The sequence below is a fragment of the Phyllostomus discolor genome, chromosome 2, assembly GCF_004126475.2.
Source record: "Phyllostomus discolor isolate MPI-MPIP mPhyDis1 chromosome 2, mPhyDis1.pri.v3, whole genome shotgun sequence".
Taxonomy (NCBI): Eukaryota; Metazoa; Chordata; class Mammalia; order Chiroptera; family Phyllostomidae; genus Phyllostomus; species Phyllostomus discolor.
In genome coordinates, this window is record NC_040904.2 from 16,410,529 (window position 1) to 16,436,280 (window position 25,752).

Here is a 25,752-nt window from a genome sequence, read left to right on the forward strand (position 1 = left end):
CCACAAAGCAGGAAACTTCTTTTTATTACTCTTGCATTCTTTGTGCCTAGAATAGTACATGCAAGCATAACATTACTCAATAATATTTGCTGATATATGTCCAATGAACTTTGGCAAGTAGTAAAGAAATATCAGTTGCATAAAATTCCAGCACTTAAAAAATTATTTTGTTGATTACACTTATGAATTTTATCTTTCAAGAAGTCACATATACATTAGAATATTAAAAAGTTTAATCTTAACTATATATGTATATATACATACATACACATATATGATCTAAGAATTTTTAGTGATTTTCATGTGATATAAAAAATTCACTCCAATATCTTTTGCTTTCCATTAAAGGTGGTTTAAGTAAATCTTTTTCAAAATAAGAAGTTTCTTTAGGTCCAGAATCCTACATACAAAAAAAAAAAAAAAAAGAAGAATACCCCAGACCTGGCTAGTGTGGCTTAGTGGATTGAGTGCCCCCTGAAAAGCAAGGAGTCACTGGTTCAATGCCCAGTCAGGGCACATCCCTGGGTTGTGGGCCGGGTCCCCAGTAAGGGGGTGTGTGAGAGGTAACCACACATCGATGTTTCTGTCCCTCTCTTTTTCCCTCCCTTCCCCCTCTCTCTAAAAATAAATAAATAAAATATTTTAAAAAAGAATATTATCTCAGAGCATAAAATGATATAATAATGAATGCAGTAGTATAATAATACATATTTATATACTGAGGTATTTAAATTGTTATAAAATTTACAACATCATATTTTATTCAAGTAGTAATATGAAAGAACCATCTATCTTTCTTTAAGCTAGAAATTCCTTTGGACTTGGTATTTTAGGCTGCATGAACATTTTAAGTAAGAATCATCCAGATCATAGTACTTAAAATGATGAAAAAATGCTTATCACTTCTACATAATTAAAATAGAAAGAAAGATCCTGGTACAATACGACTTCTATCTAAGTGTAAAAAATATTAATGTAGACTATTCACACTTTGTATTGAAACTTTTTTAAATTATAAATTTCATTTTAAATGCATCTAGTTGTTTGAACAAAGTAGAAGAGATAGAAAATGCTAAAGTTAAATTTGAGTCTGTAACCTTGTTTGCTTTAACTCAGAAAGACACATTCATCAAATGGGTGTAAAAGGACACAAAGCCCTCCTAGTTTAATCATTAAGTTTTTATTGATCCAAACTCAGACCAAGGCTAGAATTTCATATTTTACTTCAGAAAAAAAGAAGAAATCATTTTTGAGGTTAATCACCTGCTTTATTTATTGATTTTATTAGCATCATTGTGAAAGGACCATGTGAAGTTAAGGATCGAAGTGAAGGGAGTCTCTGTTATCAAATTTGTGAAGTCCTTGCCCATTTATTAATAATGCAGCACATTAATTTACCGGGAAGAAGTGCTGGCCCCACAAGCAGGAGGAAGGGAAGTGGGTTCTGTCATAGCTGAAATACCTTTACATGGGCTCCACTTCTCAAAACTTCACAGATAAACATGCACCGTGTTCATTCAAATCATGTTTGACACAAAAACAGTGCTTTAGAAGTATAGTCTGAGTGTTGCAGGTTCGATTCCCAGCCAGGGTACATGCCTGGGTTGCAGGCCATAACCCCCAGCAACCGCACATTGATGTTTCTCTCTCTCTCTCTATCTCCCTCCCTTCCCTCTCTAAAAAAATAAATAAATAAAAATTTAAAAAAAAGAAGTACAGTCTGTATACCAGTGAAGGTGTACATGCCGAGGTTGGGTGTTATTTTGAAAATCAATTCTTATTTTATAGTTTTATATTGATTTGAATGCATATTTACAAATATAATGTATAACCACACTTTTGATTTCACTGGTATTTTTGTTTAAGATAATAATAAATGAAAAACCAGTGTAATTTAAAGAAAAAAATTGGTTTATAACATTCTAGACAGCATGTGAATATAGAAAAAAAACAAAGCTGATGGTCAAATGACTGATTTTGAGAAATTCTATTTTGAAATAATTGTAATTATTGCTATACATTTCAAATACTTCCTGTTCAGTGTAGACTGGAGTTAATTTCTGGTGGAGGTAGGCTTATAATTTACTATGCAGGAAAAGTGTAGCTGAACATAAAATTATAGAATCTGTGTCTTAAGAACAGATAAATGACTCATGTAAGATGTCATCCACAAGACAATAGTATAAACACTTCATTATATAAAATATTCTATTCACATAGATGAAATTGCCAACAGTTATGTTTACCATTTTGTAAGGATTCTAGAGGCAAAACATAACTCCCTGTACAACTTCTTACTTCCATTTAATCTTAAAATGACAAGTAACAATATTTCTTTTTAAAATGTTTAAAATAAACCAGTGGTATCATATGGTTCTAAAGTTATATTTTGAAAATTTATGAAAGACAACTGATTCTTAAGTAATCTTGTTTTGTGGAGCACAGCATTTCTCTTTCTTTGCTTTTAAAATGACCAGTTTGAGTACTTCTTAGAATGTGGAAGTGTCTATTCCTAATCAATGTTTATTGATACATAACATGCGTGGTACAAAAGGGCCCAAAAGAAGGCAAAAGTGACTCACTCCCTAAAAGAAAAAATTGCAGAAGATGGCAAGAAGATAGACCAGGGAGAAGGGAGGGAAGAAGATGATGATGTACAAATCTGTAATGTTTCTGGTCCTGATTTTGTGCCCCACCGGAAGGCAGGCCAGCATTTATCATTTAAGAGTAACTCAGGAATCGATCCTTTTCCAGAAGTACCCTCACCTGCACTCCCTTTGGGGGTGGGGATTAACACTAAACATCCAGCGATAAGGTGAAACTCCAATGCAGAGTCCTGACACTGTTACCTTCCAAGCAAATGTAATATATGCTATAGTTACAAGGTCTGGAACTTAGTGTGGTAAGAAAAATTCATATCTGAGCCATTAAATTGATAGAGATTATCTTAAACCCTCATATATAGCTATATCAAGTAAGAACCATCTCTGGCAACTATAAGAATATCCTACCTTACTTGCAGATGATATCATTAATACATTGCATATGGCTATGCTCACTGAAATTTTAGTTTGGCTCCTTTTGGGCAACAGATGTTGACATGCAATTAATACAATCATTTTCTCATACAAAACATCTAAAGGCTGGAAACTTCCAAAGACAAAAGAAAATGACATTTTTTAAATTGTGCAATTTGTATCTGGGATAATTATTATTGTCTTTCATTTTATCTTAAGAAACTTTTCCCAGGTAGGCCTTATTATTGCCCAGATTTAGACACACAGAAACTGAAATGAGATATGAGAAGTCACGTGGGAAATAACACACCAAAGCGAGGCAGTTGGGATTCAACATGGACCTGTGTGATGCCTTGATGACTTTCCCAAACTAATCTATCAATACCTATACTATTTTTACTGGTTCTAGATAAAGAGAAGAAAGGGAGAGAGAGACAGAGACAGAGACGGAGATATTGATTCGTTGTTTCATTCATCTATGCATTTGTTGGTTGATTCTTGTATGTGGCCTGACCTGGGGTGAGCCCACAACCTTGGAAAGTGGGACAATGCTGTAGCCATCTGAGACCAAGCCAGGGCAATACCTGTAATATTACATGTACTAGCACTTGTTGCAAGAATGATAGTAAAATTGATATGAGCAAATTGGTTTGTGATAGATGACAGGTGTTACTGCCAGAACCTATGTTGAAATAGTTCGGACACACAATTTTACCTAAATCTCAGATCAACTCTGTGAAGAAGCATAGTTTTATTTTTAAAATGTAGATTTGCAAAGTAAAAAAAATAGGTTGCTTTGTTTGAAAACTGCAAAAACAATATAACTTTTATTTCAAAGTTGTTGCATATTCTATAATAAGCTGTAGTTCTTGTGTAAACTCTACTGTTATATGTAAATATTACTAAAAGTAAGTATATATCATTTGGTAAATGAAAAAGCTAGGGACTTTAATTCCTATAAACACATGTATCATAGGATGACTCCATTCAATTGTGCTAAAATTCAACTGTCAATGTAATAGATTTTGGATGACCTCAGTAAATCAATATTTTAATGCAGTATCATCATTTATACCCAAGTTATCACTACAGTGCATTGTCTAGCAACTTTCAATAAATGAATTATTACCAGTAAGTTAGCGAGTAAAAACTGTTGCATTTCTTTAAAACTAGAATAAAGAACAAAATAATATCCTGGAATAACAAGGGATGTTCAAAAAATATTTCTAAAGCAAGTAGATATTCTGTTTTTCTTGCACACTGTATGTTTTAATATTTTCTGAGGTTTTAAAAACTAAATATATTATTTTAAATGTAGGTAAGATGCAGTAGGTTATAGATGAAACAGTTGTGAATTTAAAAGAGCTCTGTGTTTAAGCATCATATTTTTCTTGTTTCTGAGAGATATGTCATGCAGGGCTATTTTCTGATTTATTAACACACACAGTTCAATCCTTCTTCAGAAATGCCACTATGGCAAAAACCTCCACGTGAGCACATTCATGACTCCTAGTGGTATCCACTCAGCTGAGCCTTCCCAAATTCCTAATGCACAAAGTCATAAGAAAAAAAAAATATGGTCGTTTTGTGCCGCTATGTTTTGGGGTCATTTATTATGTAGAAAGAGTTCCAGAAGGTAAGTTCAGACAATACATATGCTGTGCTCATCAATACGATATAAATATGTTTTCTGGGCAGTGAACACTGGTCATGGGCTCCTAATATTTACTCCCTGGGAAGAAGGCTCTGCTAACAGTCCACTCCTGGACCTTCCAACTCCCTTACTTACTTTTCCCTGGGAGAACTAGGGACATGTCTAATTGGTAACTAGGAGGGCATCAGGACACTTTTCCTAGCCACTCTCTTTTTCTTTTCAGAAAGGACATTTGAGTAGAGACCACAGATTCTGTTGATCTCAGCTAAGATGGTCACCTGAGCAGTGATTATGCAGAGTGGGTTACTATTCTGGGTAAGTCTGCCGAATTCTATAACTCAGCATATGGACATGCCCTCACCTACAGATTTAAGCCATATAACATGTACCCCCATGTATTTCTTTTGTTTTATCTGGTGACTGAGAATTTAGATAAGAAAAGGTGATACCATTAATTGAGTCCCTCTCCTTCAAAAATATACAATGTTGAACATAATTGCTAAATGCATAGTCATATTTTGGGATGAAATTATTAGTTTGAATTATATTACAATAATAATATTTCACTGTCTATAACCAATACACTTAGCAATTATCAAAACTTTAACACTCTATGCATGATGAGAAGTTGCATGTTGTTCTGTATTTCTCTGGCGCCTATCATGTGTCCAATAATCTGGGAAGAGCATTTTCATGTTGAAAGAACCAGTTATTAAATTTTATTTGACCTAGAGTAAGAAAAGTATAGACTGAAGACCATCCATATAACACCAACTGACAAGTTCATAATATGTGTACCTCTAGATCACTTTTAGGATCACTTTCCCAATGTCCAACAGATTTTGGATTGGTGTGTCCTCATTTTCATTTGTTTCAAGGTATCTTTTGATTTCTTCCTTGATCTGTTGGTTGACCCATTCATTGTTTAATAACATGTTATTCAGCTCCCATGCCTTTGCAAGTTTTTCATTTTTCTTCTACTAATTGATTTCTAGTGTCATACAAATGTGGGCAGAACATCTTCTGATGCATGGCATGATTTCTATCTTCTTAAATTTATTGAGAATACAAAGAATATGCCAAAGAAATACAAAGGATTGTAAGAAAATATTATGAACACCTCTGTGCTAACAACCTGGATAACCTGGACAAGATGGATAAATTCCTAGAAACATACAATCTTCCAAAACTAAATCAGGAAGATTCAGAGAATCTGAATAGACATATTACACCTAGCGAAATTAAAGCAGTAATCAAAAAAACTCACAACAAACAAAGCCCTGCACTGGATGGCTACACAGGTGCATTTTACCAAATGGTTCAGGAAGAACTAATATGTCCCTTTCTTAAACTGTTTCATAAAATTCAAGAGGAGGGAAGTTTCCCAAACTTATTTTATAAGGCCAGCATTATCCTAATTCCAAAGCCAGATAAATACACTACAAAGAAAGAAAATTATATGCTAATATCCCTGAAGAACAGAGATGCTAAAATCTTCAACAAAATATTAGCAAACTGAATACAGCAATGAATCAAAAAGAGCATACACCATGATCGACTGGGATTTATTCCAGGAACACAAGGTTGGTACAACATTCACAAGTCAATAAATGTGATTCACCACATAAACCAAACGAAGGATAAAAAACACATAGTCATATCAATAGATGCAGACAAATTATTTGATAAAATCCAGCACCCATTTATGATACAAACTTAGCAAAGTAGGATTACAGGGAACATTCCTAAACAAAATATAGGCCAAATATAGCAAACCCACTGCCAGCATCATACTCAATGGACTAAAACTATAAATGTTCCCCTTATGGTAAGGAACAAGAAGATAGGAATGTACACTTTTACCTCTCTTATTCAACATAATACTGAAAATTCTAGCCACGGCAATCATACAAGAAGAATAAAGAAAAGGCATCCAAATTGGAAAGCAATAAGTAAAACTGTCATTATTTGCAGATGACATAATACTATACATAGAGAACTCCAAAGATTCCACCAAGAAACTGCTAAAACTGATACATGAATTCATTGAATCCTGAGGATACAAAATTAATATCCAGAAATCAGTGGCATTTTTGTATGCCAATAATGAACTATCAGAAAGGGAAATAACAAGAATAATACCATTCACGATTGCTACACAAATAGTGAAATACCTAGGAATAAACCTAACCAAGTATGTAAAGACTTGTACTCAGAAAATTATAAAACACTGAAGTAAGAAATAGAAAGAGATACAAATAAGCAGAAGCACACACCACTCATGGATAGGAAGAATTAACATCATTAGAATGTCCATCATACCCAAAGCAATGTACAGATTCAGTGCAATTCTTATTAAGATTTCAATGGTGTATTTCACATAACAAGAACAAATATTTCAAAAATGTATGTGGAACCATAAAAAGCCCTGCAAGGCAACAACAATCTGAGAAAGAAAACTAAGGTTGGAGGAATCATGCTACCTAACATGAAACTATACTATAAGACCATAGTAATCAAAACAGCATGGCAGTGGCATAAAAACAAACACATATATCAATGGAACAAAATAGAGAGCCCAGAAATAAACCCACCCCTTTATAGTCAATTAATATTTGACAGAGGAAGTAAGCACACACAATGGGCTACATATGGTTTATTCAATAAATGGTGTTGGGAAAATTGGATAGATACATGCACAAAAATGAAAACAGATCATCTTCTTATACCATACACAACAATAAAATCAAAACAGACCACATACTTAACTGTTAGACCTGAAATGATAAAAATCATAGGATAAAGCAGAGGCAGAAAAATCTCAGACAATCCTCATAGCAATATTTTATTGGCTGTATCTCCCCAGGAAAGGGAAACAAAAGAAAAATAAATAAATAAACAAATGGGACTATATCAAAGTAAAAATTTTTGCATAGCAAAGGAAATAATCAACAAAATGAAAAGACAACCTACAGAATGTTAGAACAGATTCACCAAATAATCTGATAAGGGGTTAATATCCAAAATTTATATAGAATTTATAAAACTCAACCACAAAAAAAATTAAACAACCCAATAAAAAATGGGCAAAGGACCTGGATAGACAGACACATCTGTAAAAGGACACTCAGATGGCCAACAGACATATAAAAAGATGCTCAATATCACTAATCATCAGAGAAATGTAAATTAATACCACAACGAGATTATCATCTCACACTTGTCAGAATGTCTATGATCCATAAATCAACAAACAAACAAGTGCTGGTGAGGATGTGGAAAAAGAGAAACCCTTTTGCACTGTTGTTGGGAATGCAGACTGGTGCAGCCTTGCTGCAGGGAGGGAGTATAAGGGGACTAAATGGTAACGGAAGAAATACAATAAAGATTAAATAAAAGAAATAGGTGTGTTTTAATAGATATAGTCCTTAACAAATAAAAACTAGTTGATTATATTCACAATTAGTATGGAAGAAATTTTTGTATATAGTTTTGGTTAGCCTGAGGTATAGATCAGAGAACAAAATATCAGGCCCTCAGTTATTTGACGACTTTGTACTGATAAAATAACTGAATACAATGCATTTCTCATTCTTGGTATATAATAAAGAAGCATGTCTTAAATAAAGAATAAAAGCTACCTTTGAGAAGATACACTTAAGGAATTTTTACAGTAGACAGGAAAATAATGAAAGCACGAGTTAGAAATATAAAGGTACAATTAATAAAGGCTTACAGATGAGAAAATCTTATTTGAGTTATCTCATCTAAAGAAATGTGCTAAATCGACATGAAAGCATTTACCTACACTTTTCTATATAATTTCTTTTTGACAATTTTAAACATTTTTATGGAACTATAACTCCTTTGAGACTTGCGAACTGTGCTATAATGATATCTATGATTTTCTGTTAAGAAAAGTATTAAAGCAAACTCTACTGTTTCTCTGGGTTTCTAGAAAAATAAATATCATTAATATTTTATAAATGTTATTTTCCATTTATGTATATGAAATAATTGTTTATTACCAAAGATATGTACCCTCTTAAACATGCTCTGATGAGGAAGAAATAGGCAAAGAAGGGATATATATGTGGGAATACATTCTTTCAAAAGATAAATTGTAAATGGACAGGGAGTCACCTGAGTTAGTATGTTGTTTAAAATGATATAATGAGTTGAAGAAATAGAAAGTGTATTTTAAGATAAATCGATTTCATTTTTTTCTGCTGTTAATGTTGGAAAGTCAAAGCTACTTATATTTTAGAAATCTTTAACTTTCACATAAATTGATTGAAATTAATGAAAGGGGTTTAAAGGAAGTTTGTCTTTAACACTGAGAAAATAAAAGCCATCTATCAGCTTGTTACAATTTTTACATCTATGAAAATGCCAGTCCATCATATCATTAATTTACTACCTTTTCCTTTCTGTTTCAATTCAGCCTATGCTTGGAGTTTAATATGAGTAGTTATGAAAAATAACAATTATGAAAATCCATGGAGTGTAGTGAAACATATGATGATGTTTAATTGATTCCTAAGCAACTCGTGTGAATTCTGATGAGAGGGCACCCTTTTACTTTTGTACTTATTTATCTTATTAGGTTCTAGAGTATAAACAGGCAGAAACCTACTCTTGTACTGCACGAAGACAACTCAAGAGGGAAGAGTGATGTGACCACCAGACTTCTGTGAATTCAAAGTACTTTCATTTTCACAGCATAGGGTGGAGGAATTAAAATTGCCATAAGATATTTTATAGATTCAACATATACCAAAACTCAATTAAGCAAACTTAAAAATAACAACCTACGATTGTATGGCCGAATAAACAAACATCTTTAAATACTACACTGTGACCTTTTCTTCTCTGAATTTAGCTTTAGGCTGACTGTGGTAGAGTCACCATGTTATAAAAAGAAAGCACTTACTGTATTCTTACAAGTTACTTCATAAACCGAAGTTCAATGTGAGATCTGATAACATGCAAAACACTGAAAATGCAATGATACTGAAAACCACTGTGTAATTTGGCTGTTACCTTGACACCTTCGGAGAATGTGATTCCATCCGCGGCTCTTTTCCAAGTGATTTCTGGTATGGGCTCCCCTTCCGCTTCGCATGTGAGCGTGACTTGACCGTTCTCATAGGTAGTTTCATTTTTAAGCTGTATTATGTGAGGCTGTACTGTAAAGAATATATACATCACTCAATCTGCATTGGAGGAAAGGCCATGGTGGGCACTGAAGTCCGCATTCGTGCGGCAGGGAATGGTTAACATTATAGCAGCTATGGCAGCATGCCTTGCTTCAGAGCGGGGCCAAGAGAGTTGCAAATGGGTAAAAAAATTTCAGAAACAATTCCTGTCAATTATCATTATAAAATAATTTGAAATGTCTTACTTACTTTTAACTTACATAAAAATTATAATCCCTTCCAAAATTTTGCCGGTTAAAGAGACCCTGTATTACATATTTCTTCTTTTAAACCACAAATTAAAATTTCCTCTTTTAAAGCCACGTGTGTAAGTGTGTGGGGGGGCGTGGGGAGGATGGCAGGCACCTAATGAATTATTATCTCTTAAGCTCATAAAACAATTTAATCAAAGAAAAAAACTGACGGCTGTACCCTGAGTACGTAGTATGTATAATTATGTACAATATTTAAAAATATAAGAAGTATAGGCACACAAATGCTATTTATTTTTATGATCCTAGGTGATTTATTTTGACCTCAGTTTATCTTAACAATATTATCAGGCAACATAACTATTTATTTATAATTATGACTTCTTTGAGAAGGAAAAACATTATGCCTAATGATTTAAATTTTCTTTTTAAAATATATTTTATTGATTATGCTATTACAGTTGTTTCAGTTCCCCCCAACCCATATTCCCTTTTTCCCTGTACCCATGCCCCCCAGTATTCCCTCACTAACTTCAGGATCATGGGTTGTACATGTAAGTTCTTTGGCTTCTTTATTTCCTGTACTATTCTTCAACTCCCCCTGTCTATTTTTTACTGACCATTTATGCTTCTTAAAAACAAAGACAGAAACAAAAACAAACTAAGCAAACAATTAGAACAGGAACTGAATCACAGAAATGGAGATCACATGGAGGGTTATCAGCGGGGACAGGAAGCAGGGAGAATAGGGAGAAAGGTACAGGCAATAAGAAGATTAAATCATTTTAATATTAAAAAGTATGGCCATCCACAAGTTTGCATAGCACCACAGACATTCCTGTTTGTAAACTCTAAATCCTTTGTACTTGTTAAATTTTTACTTATTAGGACATAAAAGGGATAAAATCCAGTACTCGTTATTTAAAGACAAGTAGCAGGTACTTTGAAATCTTCGAGTACAATTGATCATGGGATATAAATAAATTGTTCTTAGTCTTAGAAAATTAGATTCCTAATATCAGAAATATAGTATACATAATGTTTAACAATCTAGTGTTGACTCCATTGATTTAATGAATTTAGTTACATTTTTAATATGCATTATATGATTTTGTGTTGAAATAATACAAATTTGTTCAGTGTTACTATATAAAAGTGATTACAACAGTGATGTATCATATATTTTGTGCATTATTTTCTATTTTATAAGATGAAAATATTGAAGACTTGTTTACATCCATTCTCACTCACTGCTACCCTATTAAATAATAAGTAAGTGAACACTATTTAATATGAGTCCATTTTGGTAAGTGAGAACAGTACCCTTTAGAATTATCTCAGACACTATAATTTAATAAATTAATTTGTCATAGTGAGTTGCATTTATTGAATGTAGTAGGTTTTCTTTTAGTCCTCACCCAAGGACTTGTTCACTGATTTTTAGAGAGAGGAAGGGATGAAAAGAAGGAGGGGAAGAGAGAGGGAGAGAGGAAGAAGAGAGAGACACATGATGGTTTGGCTCTCCTATGTGCCCCCCGCAGGATGGAACCTGCAACCTAGGTATGTTCTTGACTTGGGGTCAACCCTACAATGTTTTGGTGTATGGGACAATGCTCAGCCAACTGAGCCACCGGCCAAGGCTCTTATTGTAGGTTCTAAAGAGAACATTTTTTTAAGTGGGAAATACTGTTGAAACAAATAATTGACTTTCTATAATGTCTAATAATTTTCAGTGTGTTTGTTCTTCCCTCTATCTGAACAATTTTCTCCTACCTCTTAGCTTTGCTGACAGCTAGCTCATCATTAAATATTATGTGTGGACACATCTAATCATTAACCTTTTGAGTAACTTTCCAACACCATGCTGTCCAAAATAATAGTTCTCTCTACACAGGACTACCATATTTATCCAATTTCACTTTCTTCTTAGAGTATTTTATTATTTTAGTTTTACTGAATTATTTTCAAGTATTTCCACATAGTTTTGTCTGTCTCACTCCACCAGAATATGAGCTTTATGAAAATTTCTCTGCTCAGGAAATATAATATGTGATCACAGGCCCAGCTGACAGAAGATGTGCCCATGTGTATGACCACTCAGCATTGGTCTGTGGCCCTAGGACCCGTGCATCTTACAGAGACGAACACTGGTCCTTCTTACTGTTACACAGTCCTCCCTCCCTCCTGTTCCATCTCTGCTGTGACAGCATTTTGTGAACAATGTTTTTAAACATGGAGAAAATATACTGAATGTTAGTACTGCATATAATTTTTAGTGTTATGCTTTTTAAAGAGAATATTCATATTCTAAATATTCCCCAGCAAAAATTGTTTTTCCTCTTGAAAACATAATGAAGCTAAATAAATAATTTATTTAAAAAACATGCTAGTCCTCTACTCTCTATAAGATTACTGAAGAAAGCAATATGGTTTTTAGTAATTATAGAAGACTTACATTATATCTCTCTTTAATGAAATGAGAATATTTAATTATAGCTGCAAGTCAATGTTTTCTAATTATAGCCTTATAGGTGCACTCTTTTTAAGTATAATGAAAGTAAAGCTGATCCTAACATATTTCATTTAAAGATTTATGAAGATCAAGCCATAACAATATGAGATCCCAGTAGCATAATTTAAATAAATTTCTTCAAGCCCATATTAAAAGTCAGCCAATATTTCAGAGAAACTTGAACATACAATTTCATGTAATTCTTAAAATAATTATATCTGGTAGCTGCAAGTTTGAAATATATTTTAGAAATGAGAAAACTGAGATTTAATTATGAACCATTTAACTTAATTTAAACAGTTCATAACATTGACAGAGTAAGATTTGACCCTGGCCACCCTGTAGACCTCAGTTTTACCCACTAAGATATAATACTTACCAAAGACTTGGAGGAAGGCCTGTTTTTCATCTTCTCCTGCCTTATTTGAGGCCCTGCAGACATAATGGCCCCCATCACTATTGATTATGTTTCTGACAGTGAGTTCTGTATTGTTTCCTTTCAATATGTACTTTTCATTGTCTTCAATGAGCTTGCCATTCCTAAAACAAACACACACAAAGAAAAAACAAAACAAACATAAAACAAGCAAAAAAACCCAGAGCTTGATCTTCATAAATCTGACTTTGTGACTCAGAAGAAAATGATCATCAACTTCACGGACTTTGAAACTCCTTTAAAAATGATTGCATAGAAATTCTATTAAATGTGTCTCAGGAACCTAATGAATAAAGTTTGCATAAATACATGCTGACTCACAAACATCAAAAAGTCTTTGAATTAAAATCATCAAAAAATCTGTAGCTGTCAATCATTTCATGGAGATTGACAGAAAAGGTTGTATTCCTATCAGAAGTATAGTTCTAGTAGCCCAGTAAAACTTAATGCAAAAATATTAAAGTTATACCCGAAAATAGTTTGACTTTAGAGACAATAACATTTGAATTATGTTAAAATACTGATACTAATCTTAGGCAAAACAGCACATTGGTTCAATCCGTATTGTGATTATTAAACCAAAAACAGATTTTTTTTGATGATTTTAATTCATAGACTTTTTGATGTTTGTGAGTCAACACGTATTTATGAAAACTTTATTCATTAGGTTCCTGGGACACATTTAATAGAATTTCTATGCAAACATTTTTAAAGGAGTTTCAAAGTCCATGAAATTTAAATACAAAACCAATGTATTTTGAAAATAAGTACTGCCAATAAACAGTAAGGTAAAAGAATGACGTAAAAATACAGTAAAAGAAGTTATGATTAATACGATGATTTAATTCACTAATGAGGTTCCTTCTCAGATTTAAATACTTTTTAATATTTTCCATGTTCCTTCTGGGCCAAAGCCATGTTCATTCTGCCCTACTTCTAGCTCTTGTTGTCCACTAAGACACTGTCTTTCATACTTTTTTTGTAATGACTGCAGTAGGAAATATTTTAAATATCTTCAAATCTGAAATACTTTCTGGAACTCCCCTTAATATGTGTGAAACCTTCTTATACTGTGTATTCTCTTTCATTCTATTTTATTCTCCACATCACCTTTTCTTCTTTCTGCTTTTCTTTCTTCTACCTATTGTCCCTTCTACCTTTTTCCTTATAGCATTGTTTTTGAAGATTGGGTTGACTTTAAAGTCCACTAATGTACACAGCTTAGGATCTGCTTTTAGGGCTGGTGAGACCTACTTTCCATATGTGTATAAATTTAAAAAGAAAAATATTTTAAAACACTGAAAAATATGTCCTCTATTGAAACAGGACATTTCTTTGACAAAGCAAATGATCCTTCCAATCAATTTTAGTTTTTCTTTCCAGGAAGCACTGGCATATATCTTAATATAATCCCTATCCTTCTATAGAAGAATAAGATCTGTTTTTTCAATTTCAACTGACATCTCTAAATAGATCATGGAATGTAAAAAAAATATCATAAGAACAGAATGAAAATTAGGTTTTATAAACCAAGAAGAAATATTATTAGTACTCTGTATTTTTATCTTTCTCACATTTTTTCCTGATCTAATATTTATTATTATAAAAATGACATTTCAGCACTTTTGGATAGAATTTCATGTATTGATAGAGCTTTCAGTGAAGTTGGTGATGCAATATATTTCTCAATCTAGTCAATGAAAAATATGCACTTAATACTACTACTAATATAATAATAATAATAATAATAATAATAACACAGAAGTTTCAATAACTTGTGATTTATACAACACTTTCCTTATATTATTCACCTGGCTGAATTCTCACACATATCTCATATGTGCATTTTCCTCCTCTACTCTCATTCACAGATTATAACTAAAAAATTTTGTATGATTTCCTCATCCCTCAATTCACGCAGTAATAAAAGCAGCAGATTAACTAAGTTCCAGTGTTTTGTTCTGGGTTTTTTTTTTTTTTTGATGAGGGTTATTTCCTTGGCTCATGTGATATATTGTACTAAATGTTTGAAGTACAGCAAATGAGTGAAACATGGGCACTTATCATGAAGAATTACTTATATGACTGGCTGTGACTTCCTTATATGACTTCCTTATATGGAGGGTATTAAAACCCTATTGATGAGTTTATGCCTTTTTGGATTTTGTTTTTAGTGGGGATGAGAAGAGATCTACTATGGTGGGAGAGAAGAGAAAAGATGGCTGGCATACTCTAGGAATTTTCAAGGGAAAACAAAATCCATGATTTGAGTTCAATTTAGACCCCGACTGACATAAACAAAAGATCGCAATTTCCTCCTTTTTGTCTCCATGACTTGTTCAGGTGCAGTGGTAATATAGTAATATGGGTCTAAGTCAATTAACTGCAAAGGCCTCCCCTGGCCACACCAATTGTGGAGATCCCTCCTGTGCCAGATGATGACAGTTGGTTGCCAACATCAGGACTCAAACTGCTGCATTTCTGTGACCATGAGGGCAGCTGGCATGAGGACAAAGCCAAAACACCTAAGAGGGCGAAGGCGAAAGAAATGCAGAGTCATACACATGTAGTCCCGGTCCGAGTGCATGTGAGCCCTGAGCAACCTGTGATCTTTCAGCTATTTGAGCCAATAAATCCACTCCACAGATTAAAGCCCCTCCAAAAAAAGGAAAAGAAAAAGAAAAAAGCTCAATTTAAAAATATCATTAAAAGATAACAAAAAAAGCGATAGTTCTTCATACCTCTCTGCCAACAAACCTGTGAGAATCACACATTGTTATTCACAATCCATTTCTGTGGAATGCCATTGTCTGAGAAAAACTCCTGAAGGATTTGAATGGCATTCCATGAGCCCATCCTTTGAAACTCAAACTATTTCTCTAAGTGTCTCTTTTCCAGGCACACGTAAATAGGGGTTAAGTTCAATGAATTAATGGAAATGATAGAGAAGGGGAAACAATTCCACTTTTTACTATAATGTAGTAACAGGGATATACATATCCACACATTTCAAAAAGTAAAACCCTGTATACACATATTAAGTAACAGTTACAAACATCGGTCAGTAAGTAGTACATGACAGTGAACTCTGAGGGCCCTCACAGCCTCTACCTGAAGACAGTTGGCCGGCCACAGCTGATAGAAGAACCTAGACACAGCCAGGCAGTGTATCTGAGTTGGAAGACAGAGTTCTTGGTTGGGTGAGACAAATGAATAAAAAACAAACAAAAAAAAAAAACAGAAACAGACAGATACATGCAGAGAACAAACTGATGATTGCCAGAGGAGAGGGAGTTTGGGGGAATACGTGAAAAAGCTGAGAGATGGAGAACTACAAATTGTTAGTTACAAAATAGCCGTGGGGATGTTAGGCTCAACACAGGGAATATCAATATATTATAATAAGGTATGTGGTGCCAAGTGGGCACCTGAATTATTGGGGGATTACTTTGTAAATTACATAATTGTCTTATCACTGTGCTGTATATATATATATATATATATATATATATATATATACCTGAAACTAATATAAAATAATATAATTTCAACTGTAATTAAAACAAAATTAAAAATAAAGTTTAAAAATGAAAAGTAAGAAATACAAAGTATACCCTTAGAAATGAATGAATAATAAAAAAGAAACATGCCTCACAGATAGAATGATCAGGGCTCTGGGTACACCTTTGACTTGGGTTATGTCATTGTGTTCATCTCTTTAACAGTTTAATCTAACCAAGGTGACTGAAAACAAACGCATGATACCTTTTTAAATAAAATTGAGAAAATACACTTTCCTTCCTGACAGAATGGTAAGATGACAAGCATTTTCTTCATGAGCATGACAAAGGACGGGGGCCGGAGGGGCGTGGGTGCAGAACCCACCTGTACCAAGAGATGGTGGGCTCCGGAGAGCCAGAGGCCCTGCAGGAGAGTGTCATGTCTTCTCCTCTCTCCGCGGTGGCGTTGAAGGACTTCTGAGGCATCGTGATGGCTGGCGGCACTGAAACAGGTGGACACACATAAACAGAGATGAGAAACCTTTCTCCAATGCCACTGGGATATTTTTACCAATGCTTTCTGCTGTCGTTAAGGATGAGCTTTAAAACTTGACAGTCAACATCTGTACTTATCACTAGGACTGACTTGGCTGGGTAGTCAAATGACTTTCAGGTCACTAATTTACCTTCTGATATAGAATGGAATAACTAGATGATTCACTCTAGCACTATTTTACTATTTCAATCCATCAAAGTAGACTAAACAACAAAACGCCAAATAAACATTTTAGTATATATGTATGTATGTACGCATGCATATATGTGTGCTTGTGTGACATATAGGTATGTATGTGCATGTATATATATTCTTTTTATAAAATACTGCTCACAAGAAGACAGAGTATTGCACCCTGACTTACAGCAATACCAAGATCTACTAGGAGCATAAACGGATTTCCTATTTGGATTTCCATTGCTATATGTAATTCTATAAGTAATCATTCACTGCTTCAAAGACAGGACTTTCAAATTAGGTGTCAAACTATAATGTACTCTCTGATTAACTGCATTTAATTTCTTTAAACAACTACGGAGCATTTGATAAAGAGAAACTGCTCAAGCCATAGTGAGTATGAAATAGATTTTCATGAACAATTCAATTTTAAAATTAAGCTTCTCCAATTTCTAACTAATTACATTGCAAAATTGTAAATGCTGCACATTCTGGACATGTTGAAACTGTTACTGAAATGCACTATTTGCAATAAACAAATCAATAACATCCATAATAGAAGCTAAATTTCAGAGTACAGCATACATTTAGATTTAATGAACACATTTATGATTTTCAATTGAATATGACAAAACGATATTCCCCAAATTAATTATATTAATGTATTTAGTGTTTTTTTTTACATATACTAAACAACTTGGCAAGGCAGGCATTTTCCAGTGTGATTATAATTAAACAACTCTACAATAGCATTCAGGGCAGCGTTATCGCCATTGATAGTGGGGAGAGAAACTGCTATGTATCTTAGCAATTAGTCACAATAAATCAAGTTCTGCCCTCACAAAAATAGATGCAATGGGCATGATCTGACACAGTGTTTTAAAGTAATACAATAATTACTATTGTAATAGGATGGACTAATTTTTAGATATCATCTGAATTTTAAATATGTTGAAATTTAACTTTCTGTGTCCTGTTTGCCTTTTCTTGTAATTATGAAAAAAGAACATCACAATAAAAATGTATTGTTTTTCATTTGGTTATTATAAATGTAGTTGTAAGTCTACTATGACTATTTTTATTACAATAGTGAAGATTTTTAACTCATTAGATAATTATAATGAAAATAAACTTTTTAATAGAAATTCTCTCTAGAGTAAAGTGTTTGTGTAGACAGAAACACTTCCAAATGGAGAATTACATGCTCCGGTGGTTGTCCCATTACTATTACTAACCTCAACAAGTTACTTATACTTATATTTAATAGTCTTCTTTGTAGAAATTGCCCTTGTGTACACTGGATAATCTGTAAGAACTGACAAATCTTAATGTTTGCATTTTATGATACATTGACTCTGCTAATGAAATATGTGTTCTTGCAGCATAGATTAGCAGAACAATATTAATAGTATACATTTATGAAGTACTATGAAGAACAATTCTTCATAGTACCAAGTGGCCAAGTAGCCAAGACATACAGGGAGATTTTTAGCCACTGTTTTAGACTATAGATTATCCGTATGTATATTTACCTCATTGGTTAAAAATTTGCTCTGGAGTTGGATTAAGTCATTTTAAAAGGAGTTACAATTATATTTCATTCAAATGTATTTTCTCTCATAAGTCCCACATCTACTAGTATTTTAACTTTTAAAAAAAAAAACTTTTTTGTGTGTTTGACTTTACCTGAAACATTCAGTTTTAATAACTTTACAAAGATTTACATTCTGTGGATGTTAAGTAGTCAATGCTTTCTGGTAAATTTATGTTTTCACGTTTTAGCTTCAAGACACATGAGGGTGTGCAGGGAAGGGCAGAAGCTCCAGAGCTCTTGTGGATATGGAGGCTTTGGCACACCTTCATGTTACAATCCACCGCATTGGCTGCATAGGCATCAAGGATACCATTCATTGGACAGCTTAATGCCCTTCCACCAACATGGCATCAGCACTCCCTACGCTTTCTTGGTCGTGCAGTGCAGTCTGCCTCTATTCACGGCTCTCCAGGTAGGTTTTTTCAAAAGATGATACTAACTATGGAATACCTATGTTGTTCAAATTAATGAGCTCCAAAAATCCCTCCAGATTTATATAGAATGAGAATAGAACCACATCTCTACTACTGTCTAGAAAGCCACTCTTCAGCAATTAATTGATTATTCAGAGATGGTCTAAATAAATATCTTCTCTCTGGTGGAGAACTTCTAAACTTAAGACACCATCGTTTCTTGTTTACCTTTTTGTGTTCTGTCTTTTCCGTGCATGTGACACTTAGAAATTAACATAAGCGTAATTTTAGAAAGTGGCAGAGTAGGAGGCGCTAGGTAGGCACACATTTGCCACCTAAACAACAACGGCACTGGCAGAATCTGTCTCCTATAACTACGATGGAGCTCTGGAGTCTATTGAAGGCTTGCAGCTCCCAGGAAAAGGAATGCAAGGTGAGCTACAAGCAGGGTCTCAAAGAGATGTATTTGTACATCCTTGTTCAAAGAAGCATTATTCACATTTAAATAGTGGGAACAGCGCACATTTCCATCAGTGATAAGCAAATGCGTTACATGCATGAAGTGGAATATTATTCATCCTTAAAAAGAAAGGGAATTCTTACATATACCACAACATAGATGAACACGAAGGACATTGTGATAAAGAAATAAAACCCAGAGTCTCAAAACATGATATTCAAAATCTATGATATAATCTATTTTTTTGTTTATGAAGAATTAGAAATAGGTCATGTTAATTGGAAATGCCAGTGGCATTTTGAGATGTTGGGTTATCTAAAAACTATTTTAAAGAAACTATTTTAAAATTTTTCCAAAGAGTTAAGAGTGAATCATCTAGAAATTAGTGAAAAGGTAAACAGTCTCTGTGAAGACATGCAATGTATTTAAAAATAAATAGATGTTATAACTAAAGTTTTACTTCCAAAAATATTCAAACTGAAGAAAGAACAAAACTTGCAGATTTAAATTAAGTGCAAAAGGGTCTAATCTCATGAGTAGGAAGACATATACTGTCAAAATGGATAAAAATAACCAAATTCTGTTTGTCTATTGAAAGGTCATTTAAAACTTAATGTAGATAAGGTAAAAATCATAACATATATACCATCCCATCACTAATTATAAGAAGTGTGGCAAATGGAGACAACTGCACTTAAACAATAAAAAACTAATGTCAATGACAGCAGATTTCAGGGGGAATAACAATACATAATATCAAGTGAAGGACTACATAATAATAAAAGGGCCACTTTTCCAGAAATGAATGGCACTCCTACATATGCATTCACCTTACAAACGAGGTTCGAAATATGTGAAGCAAAATTGAGAGACAAGAAAAGAGACCTAGGCAGATTCAAAAGTTACTCTGTGTGACTTTGAAGCTTAAGAAATGAGAAAAAAGACAAAATAAATCCATACTAATCATAAGGAAAAATAATAAAATCAAGAACAGATACAATGAAAAAAATACATAGGGAAAAAGAATAGAGTATATAAAGAAACAAACAAAGGTTCTTTGAAACAATAATACAATTAATAAACCTTTAGTAAGATACATTAGGAAAAAAGAAGAGGTAACACAGATTACCAATATCAGGAATCCAAGAAGGAATTTAACTATAGATTTCAAACACAGTAAAAGGCTAAGAAATGATGCAGCCAAATCTTGCATACAAATTCACCAAGGTTGAAGACTTAGACCACTTCCTTGAAAACAATAAACTTAAGTCAGCTCACTCCAGATGAAACAGTTAACTCCGATATCCTGCTAACTGTTAAGGGGGTTAAACACCTTCTGAAAGAAAACCTCTAGAATCAGATGGTTTAGCTAGTGAACTTTATCAAATGTTTAAAGAAACAGTATCGCTGGATTGGGAGTAAAAGAGAGAAAACTGTACTTGAACAATGATTAAAATAAAATAATAATAATAATAAAGAAGTAGTATCTTTTCTACACAATCCCTTCCAAAATTAAATAAGATAGAATATTTCTCAAATCATGTATAAGGCTAGCATTAAAATGATAATTTAACCAAAACATTTTTGTTAAAGAAAAACAGGCATAGGAATTATACTACCTGATTTTAAGGTGAAAGATACAGGGACTAGGGCAATGGGATAACGGTGCAGGGACAGACACAAAGACAGTGGAAAGGAAAGGAGTTCAGAAATAGACTCACACAAATACAACCAGTTTTTACTTTACAAAGTCCAATGCAGAAACAATCGTCTTTTAATAACGGTTTTTAAACAACTGAATATCCATCTGTAAATACATGAACCTGACCACAAACTCACTCCTTATACATAAATGAATGACAAATGGATCAACAACATAAAATTTATAAAACTCACAGAAGAAAACATGGGAGAAAATCTTCGTGGCCTGAGGTTAGATGAAGAATTCTTGGGCATGACACCAAAATAACAAACCATAAAAGAAAATGATTAATAGTTCTACTCCTTCAAAATAAAAATGATTTGCCTTCTGAATAGCACTTTAAGTTAAGAGAATGAAATATCTACTATAAGCGAGGATGCAGGAAAATAATCACTGTTTGTGAATAAACTGGTAAACCCTTTTTGGAAAGGAATTTGGCAGTACTTAACTAAATTGCAAATGAATATATAAAAAAAAGAATAAGACAAACCTACAAAACAAAAGAGAGAAGAAAACAAAGGCGACAACATGGGAACAAAAAGTACTTACAAGTAAGTACTTGAACAGGGAATTTTACCCAAAATACGTGTTCTAAAATACTAAATTCGACAATAAGAAAATGTGTAAACACTTGAATAAACACATCACTAAATAAGATGTCTGGAAGGAAAAATGCATTTTTAACATTTTTATAAGCAACAGTCAGACTCCAAGAGTGGAAAAAGAAAATCGTCCGTTCAGAACAGGGGCAGAGGCACGCAGAGGCGTCTCACTGAAGAGGACACACAGACCAGACACAAGCACAGGACAAGACGCTCATCTTTGCACATCATTCATCTTTGCATGACTCTGCATTACCAGTGAAGAAATGCAAAGGAAAACCATCCTGGTCTACTACTTGCTTGTTGTTATGTGTAAAATTAAAAACAAAAAAATCAAGAATTTACACCAAGTGCTGGTGAGAATGAGGTACAGGTTGAACTCATGACTTATTGGGGAAAATTCAAAACTCTACAGCCATTGTGGAAAATGGTTCAGCAGTTTCTTACCAAGTTCAACCTACACTCACCTTATGGCCCTGCAATCCTATTCCTAAGTATTGACCCTAGATCAGCAAAGGTTCAACCATTTTCATCTCATGGCACATGTACTTTAATTACTAAAGTTCTGTGGCACACCACAAATACATATTATATTTTTGCCCATCTGAATGAAAATACATGCAACTTTGATTCATTCACAGTAGACGACTATTGCCCTGCTGACTGGTGTCACTTTTTTATTTGATAATCTAAGGGAAGAGAGGTCAGTGCCCCTGACTAAGTATGTGTGGTCAGGTATTGCACATTTTTTAAAAAAAATATTGTATTTATTTATTTTTAAAGAGAGGGGAAAGGAGAGAGAAGTAGAGGGAGAGAAAGAGCAATCAGTTGCCTCTTTCATGCCAACTGGGGACCTGGCCCACAACCCAGGCATGTGCCCTGACCAGGAATTGAACCGGCGACCTTTCAGTCTGCTGTCCAGCACTCATACCACTGAACCACACCAGCCAGGGCAGGCATTGCATGTTTTAAAAATTCTTGTGGCACACCAGTTGAAAATTGCTGCTTAGATCAATGAATTTAAGGTCACGTAGCGAACTGCACACACCGAGATTTATAGCAATTCTATTTATAATTGCAAACAGTGGACACATGTAACAACTTCACTGATTCTCAAGGCAGTATGATGATAAAATGAGACATTTTTAAAAGTTACATTTTGGGTTATTCCACTTATATGACACTTGAAAAGGCAAAATGATAGTGGCAGGAAAAACAGTGGTGGTTTCAGAAGACACAGGAAGGTGTAACTACAGTGGGAAAACAAAAGAGTGGAGGTGATGAGCATTCTGTATACTGACTATTAGTGGTTACAGGAATCGATACATATATTAAAACTCACAGAACTGTACAGTGGATTTTACTGCATGGAATTTGAAAACAAATAGGTAAACTTTTAAACATTACATCCTACAAGGGCCTTTTAAAACCCTAGTTGTTTGTAACAATTACTAACAGATTCAATAAGCAGATTCACTGTAACAGTCCACACCTCCTGGGGAAGTCAGTTGCTGATGGTTCTATAGCAGGGAAACCTCAAAAGTTTCCCCAAGGGAGTGCCTGTTCCTACTCTAGTCCCGCCAAGTCCTTCCCTTTCTTTAACTCCCTGCTCTGATCTGCCCCGTGTATTCTGAAAGCCCCTTTACTCCTTGTTGTTCCTTTCCATCTATCATGACTGGCAGATCCCACTGCTTCTATACTCCTCCTGTTTCTGAGATTCTGGGAAGGTGTGCCATGTTTCAGTTAATTGCCTTAGTTCTTTCCAAGTAGCTTTGTTATTCCTGCTGTCGATTCAGCGTCAAAATTGAAGTACAATTAAGTTAATTAACAAAAATAAATAAATAAACTGCAAAGCAAAATGTGTGAACAGAATAAGTATAATGTCCTAAAGTGTTTGCCAGACGCTGAAGGCAAGGTGGGAGGAGAAGGTTTGCCTGTGTATGGATATGCTAAGCTCTAATGCCAGAGAGCAGCCTTTGGAACACCCACTCCTGGGCCCTGCTTTCTGACCTATCGCTGCCTCTTCAGGGCGATCTTGTGACACAAGTGATAGCATGTCTAAGCTTTAGCCTTTTAATCCCTGCTCCTTCCTGCAGTGAGCTCTCAGCTGTCTCGCACGCCACCATGTCTTCAGTGGGTTCTCTTTGTAAGTTTTGTTACTTGGGTGCAATAGCAACTTCCCTGCGAATTCCATCTTTCAAGCAATGTAAAAGTTCTTCATTATTTCCCAGAGGGGGTTGAGGGAGTGAGGAGGAGTTAGCATGATCTTATTTTAATGTAGAGAATATGACATGTGGATATGGAATGAAAATAAATATTAAATTAAAGGAAGTGACCTAAAAATAAGTAGAAAGTAAAATTTAGACAGAGATATACATGTATATCTGAAATTATTTTGAATTCAGTACAGTAAGGGAGACTAAAATGTTATAAGGTCAGAAATTAAGTATAAGTAAGCAATATGACAGTGAATAAAATACATTGCTATGATAGATTATTCAAATCCTTAAAATACTGTTTATAATGTTGTTCACCAGACTGAAATACAGGAATGTCAGCCTCCAAACAAGATGGTAGCTTCCCAACAGTGTGGTAGAATAAATAACCAATTTAGCCTACTGCCTGAAACAACTAAAAATTTAGACACATTGTATAAAATGCATTTTCAAGATATTTCCACAGAACCATTAACAGTGCTCTCTGAAACATGAGAGGAAATGTGGTGAGCCCTATCACCGCCCAGCCTCCTCTCTAGAGAAGGTTCCTAAGCTGCACTCCACAGAGGTGCAGCCCAGAAGCCAGGGGAGCCTAGAAGTCTGGGGGAGCAAAGGTGTCTGGCTGTTTCCCAGGACAGAGTGCCAGGCAGGAGAAGTGCACAGTGATGACTTCCTGAGACTTGCAGCGACTCCCCTCGAGTTCTTCAGATGAGCACTCCTGAGTGTGCATCCATGAGAGGAAACCCCTGAGGCCAAGGGAAAAACCTCCCCTATTAGAAGGCATAATTACCAAAGCTCAAGTATGGCAAAGAGCAGTTTCTACTCCCAAAGCTAAAATAACGATTTAAAAATACATAATGCATGTCAAATAAAGTATTCAAATAGAGGGTTGATCTCAGAAGTGAGGCAAAATAACCTTTGGAATATTCTGATCCCATCTAACAAAACTTAAATGAAGAAACTGAAAGGACTAAACTGTTTCCAAGTAACTTATCTGCATTCCTAGACAAAGACCAGAAATATTTAAAGGACAAAACTATTCAGCACATTACAGAGGTAAAAGCCACATCTGGCACTCAAAATTATTAAATATGCAAAGAAGCAAGATATATGAGACATGATAACTAAAAATACAATCAACCAAAACTGACCCAGAAGAGACATAGCTAATATAATTGGTAGACAAGAATATTAAAACAGTTACTATAACTGCATTCCATATGTTCAAGAACCTGAAGGAAAACTTGATCATGTTAGAGTCATGTTAGAGGCTTAGAAGACATTTAAAAAAGGGTATCCCCCCACCCTCTGCCTTCATGCAGGGGAAGGTGGGGAATGGGGGACATCTATAATAGTGTTGACAAGTTTACACACACACACACACATATCCTGAAATAAAAAGTACATGAGATAGGATTATTTGTGGATCAAACAATGAAAAAGAAAAGATTATCTACTTGAACTTTTAGCAAGAGAGACTACCCAGAAATTAATACAGGAAGG

General features: G+C 34.2%; 1 protein-coding gene across 2 annotated transcripts in view; it reads right to left on the reverse strand.

The window, feature by feature from the left end:
* NCAM2 (neural cell adhesion molecule 2) overlaps nt 1-25,752 on the reverse strand; it is a 415,656-nt gene that overhangs the window by 131,758 nt on the left and 258,146 nt on the right. For both annotated transcript variants that reach the window (XM_028505156.2, XM_028505157.2), the window contains exons 6-8: nt 16,915-17,032; nt 12,973-13,133; nt 9,715-9,860 (exon numbers count right to left, since the gene is read on the reverse strand). In XM_028505156.2, coding sequence (XP_028360957.1) covers nt 9,715-9,860; nt 12,973-13,133; nt 16,915-17,032 — 425 coding nt within the window. The remainder of the gene's footprint in view (nt 1-9,714; nt 9,861-12,972; nt 13,134-16,914; nt 17,033-25,752) is intronic.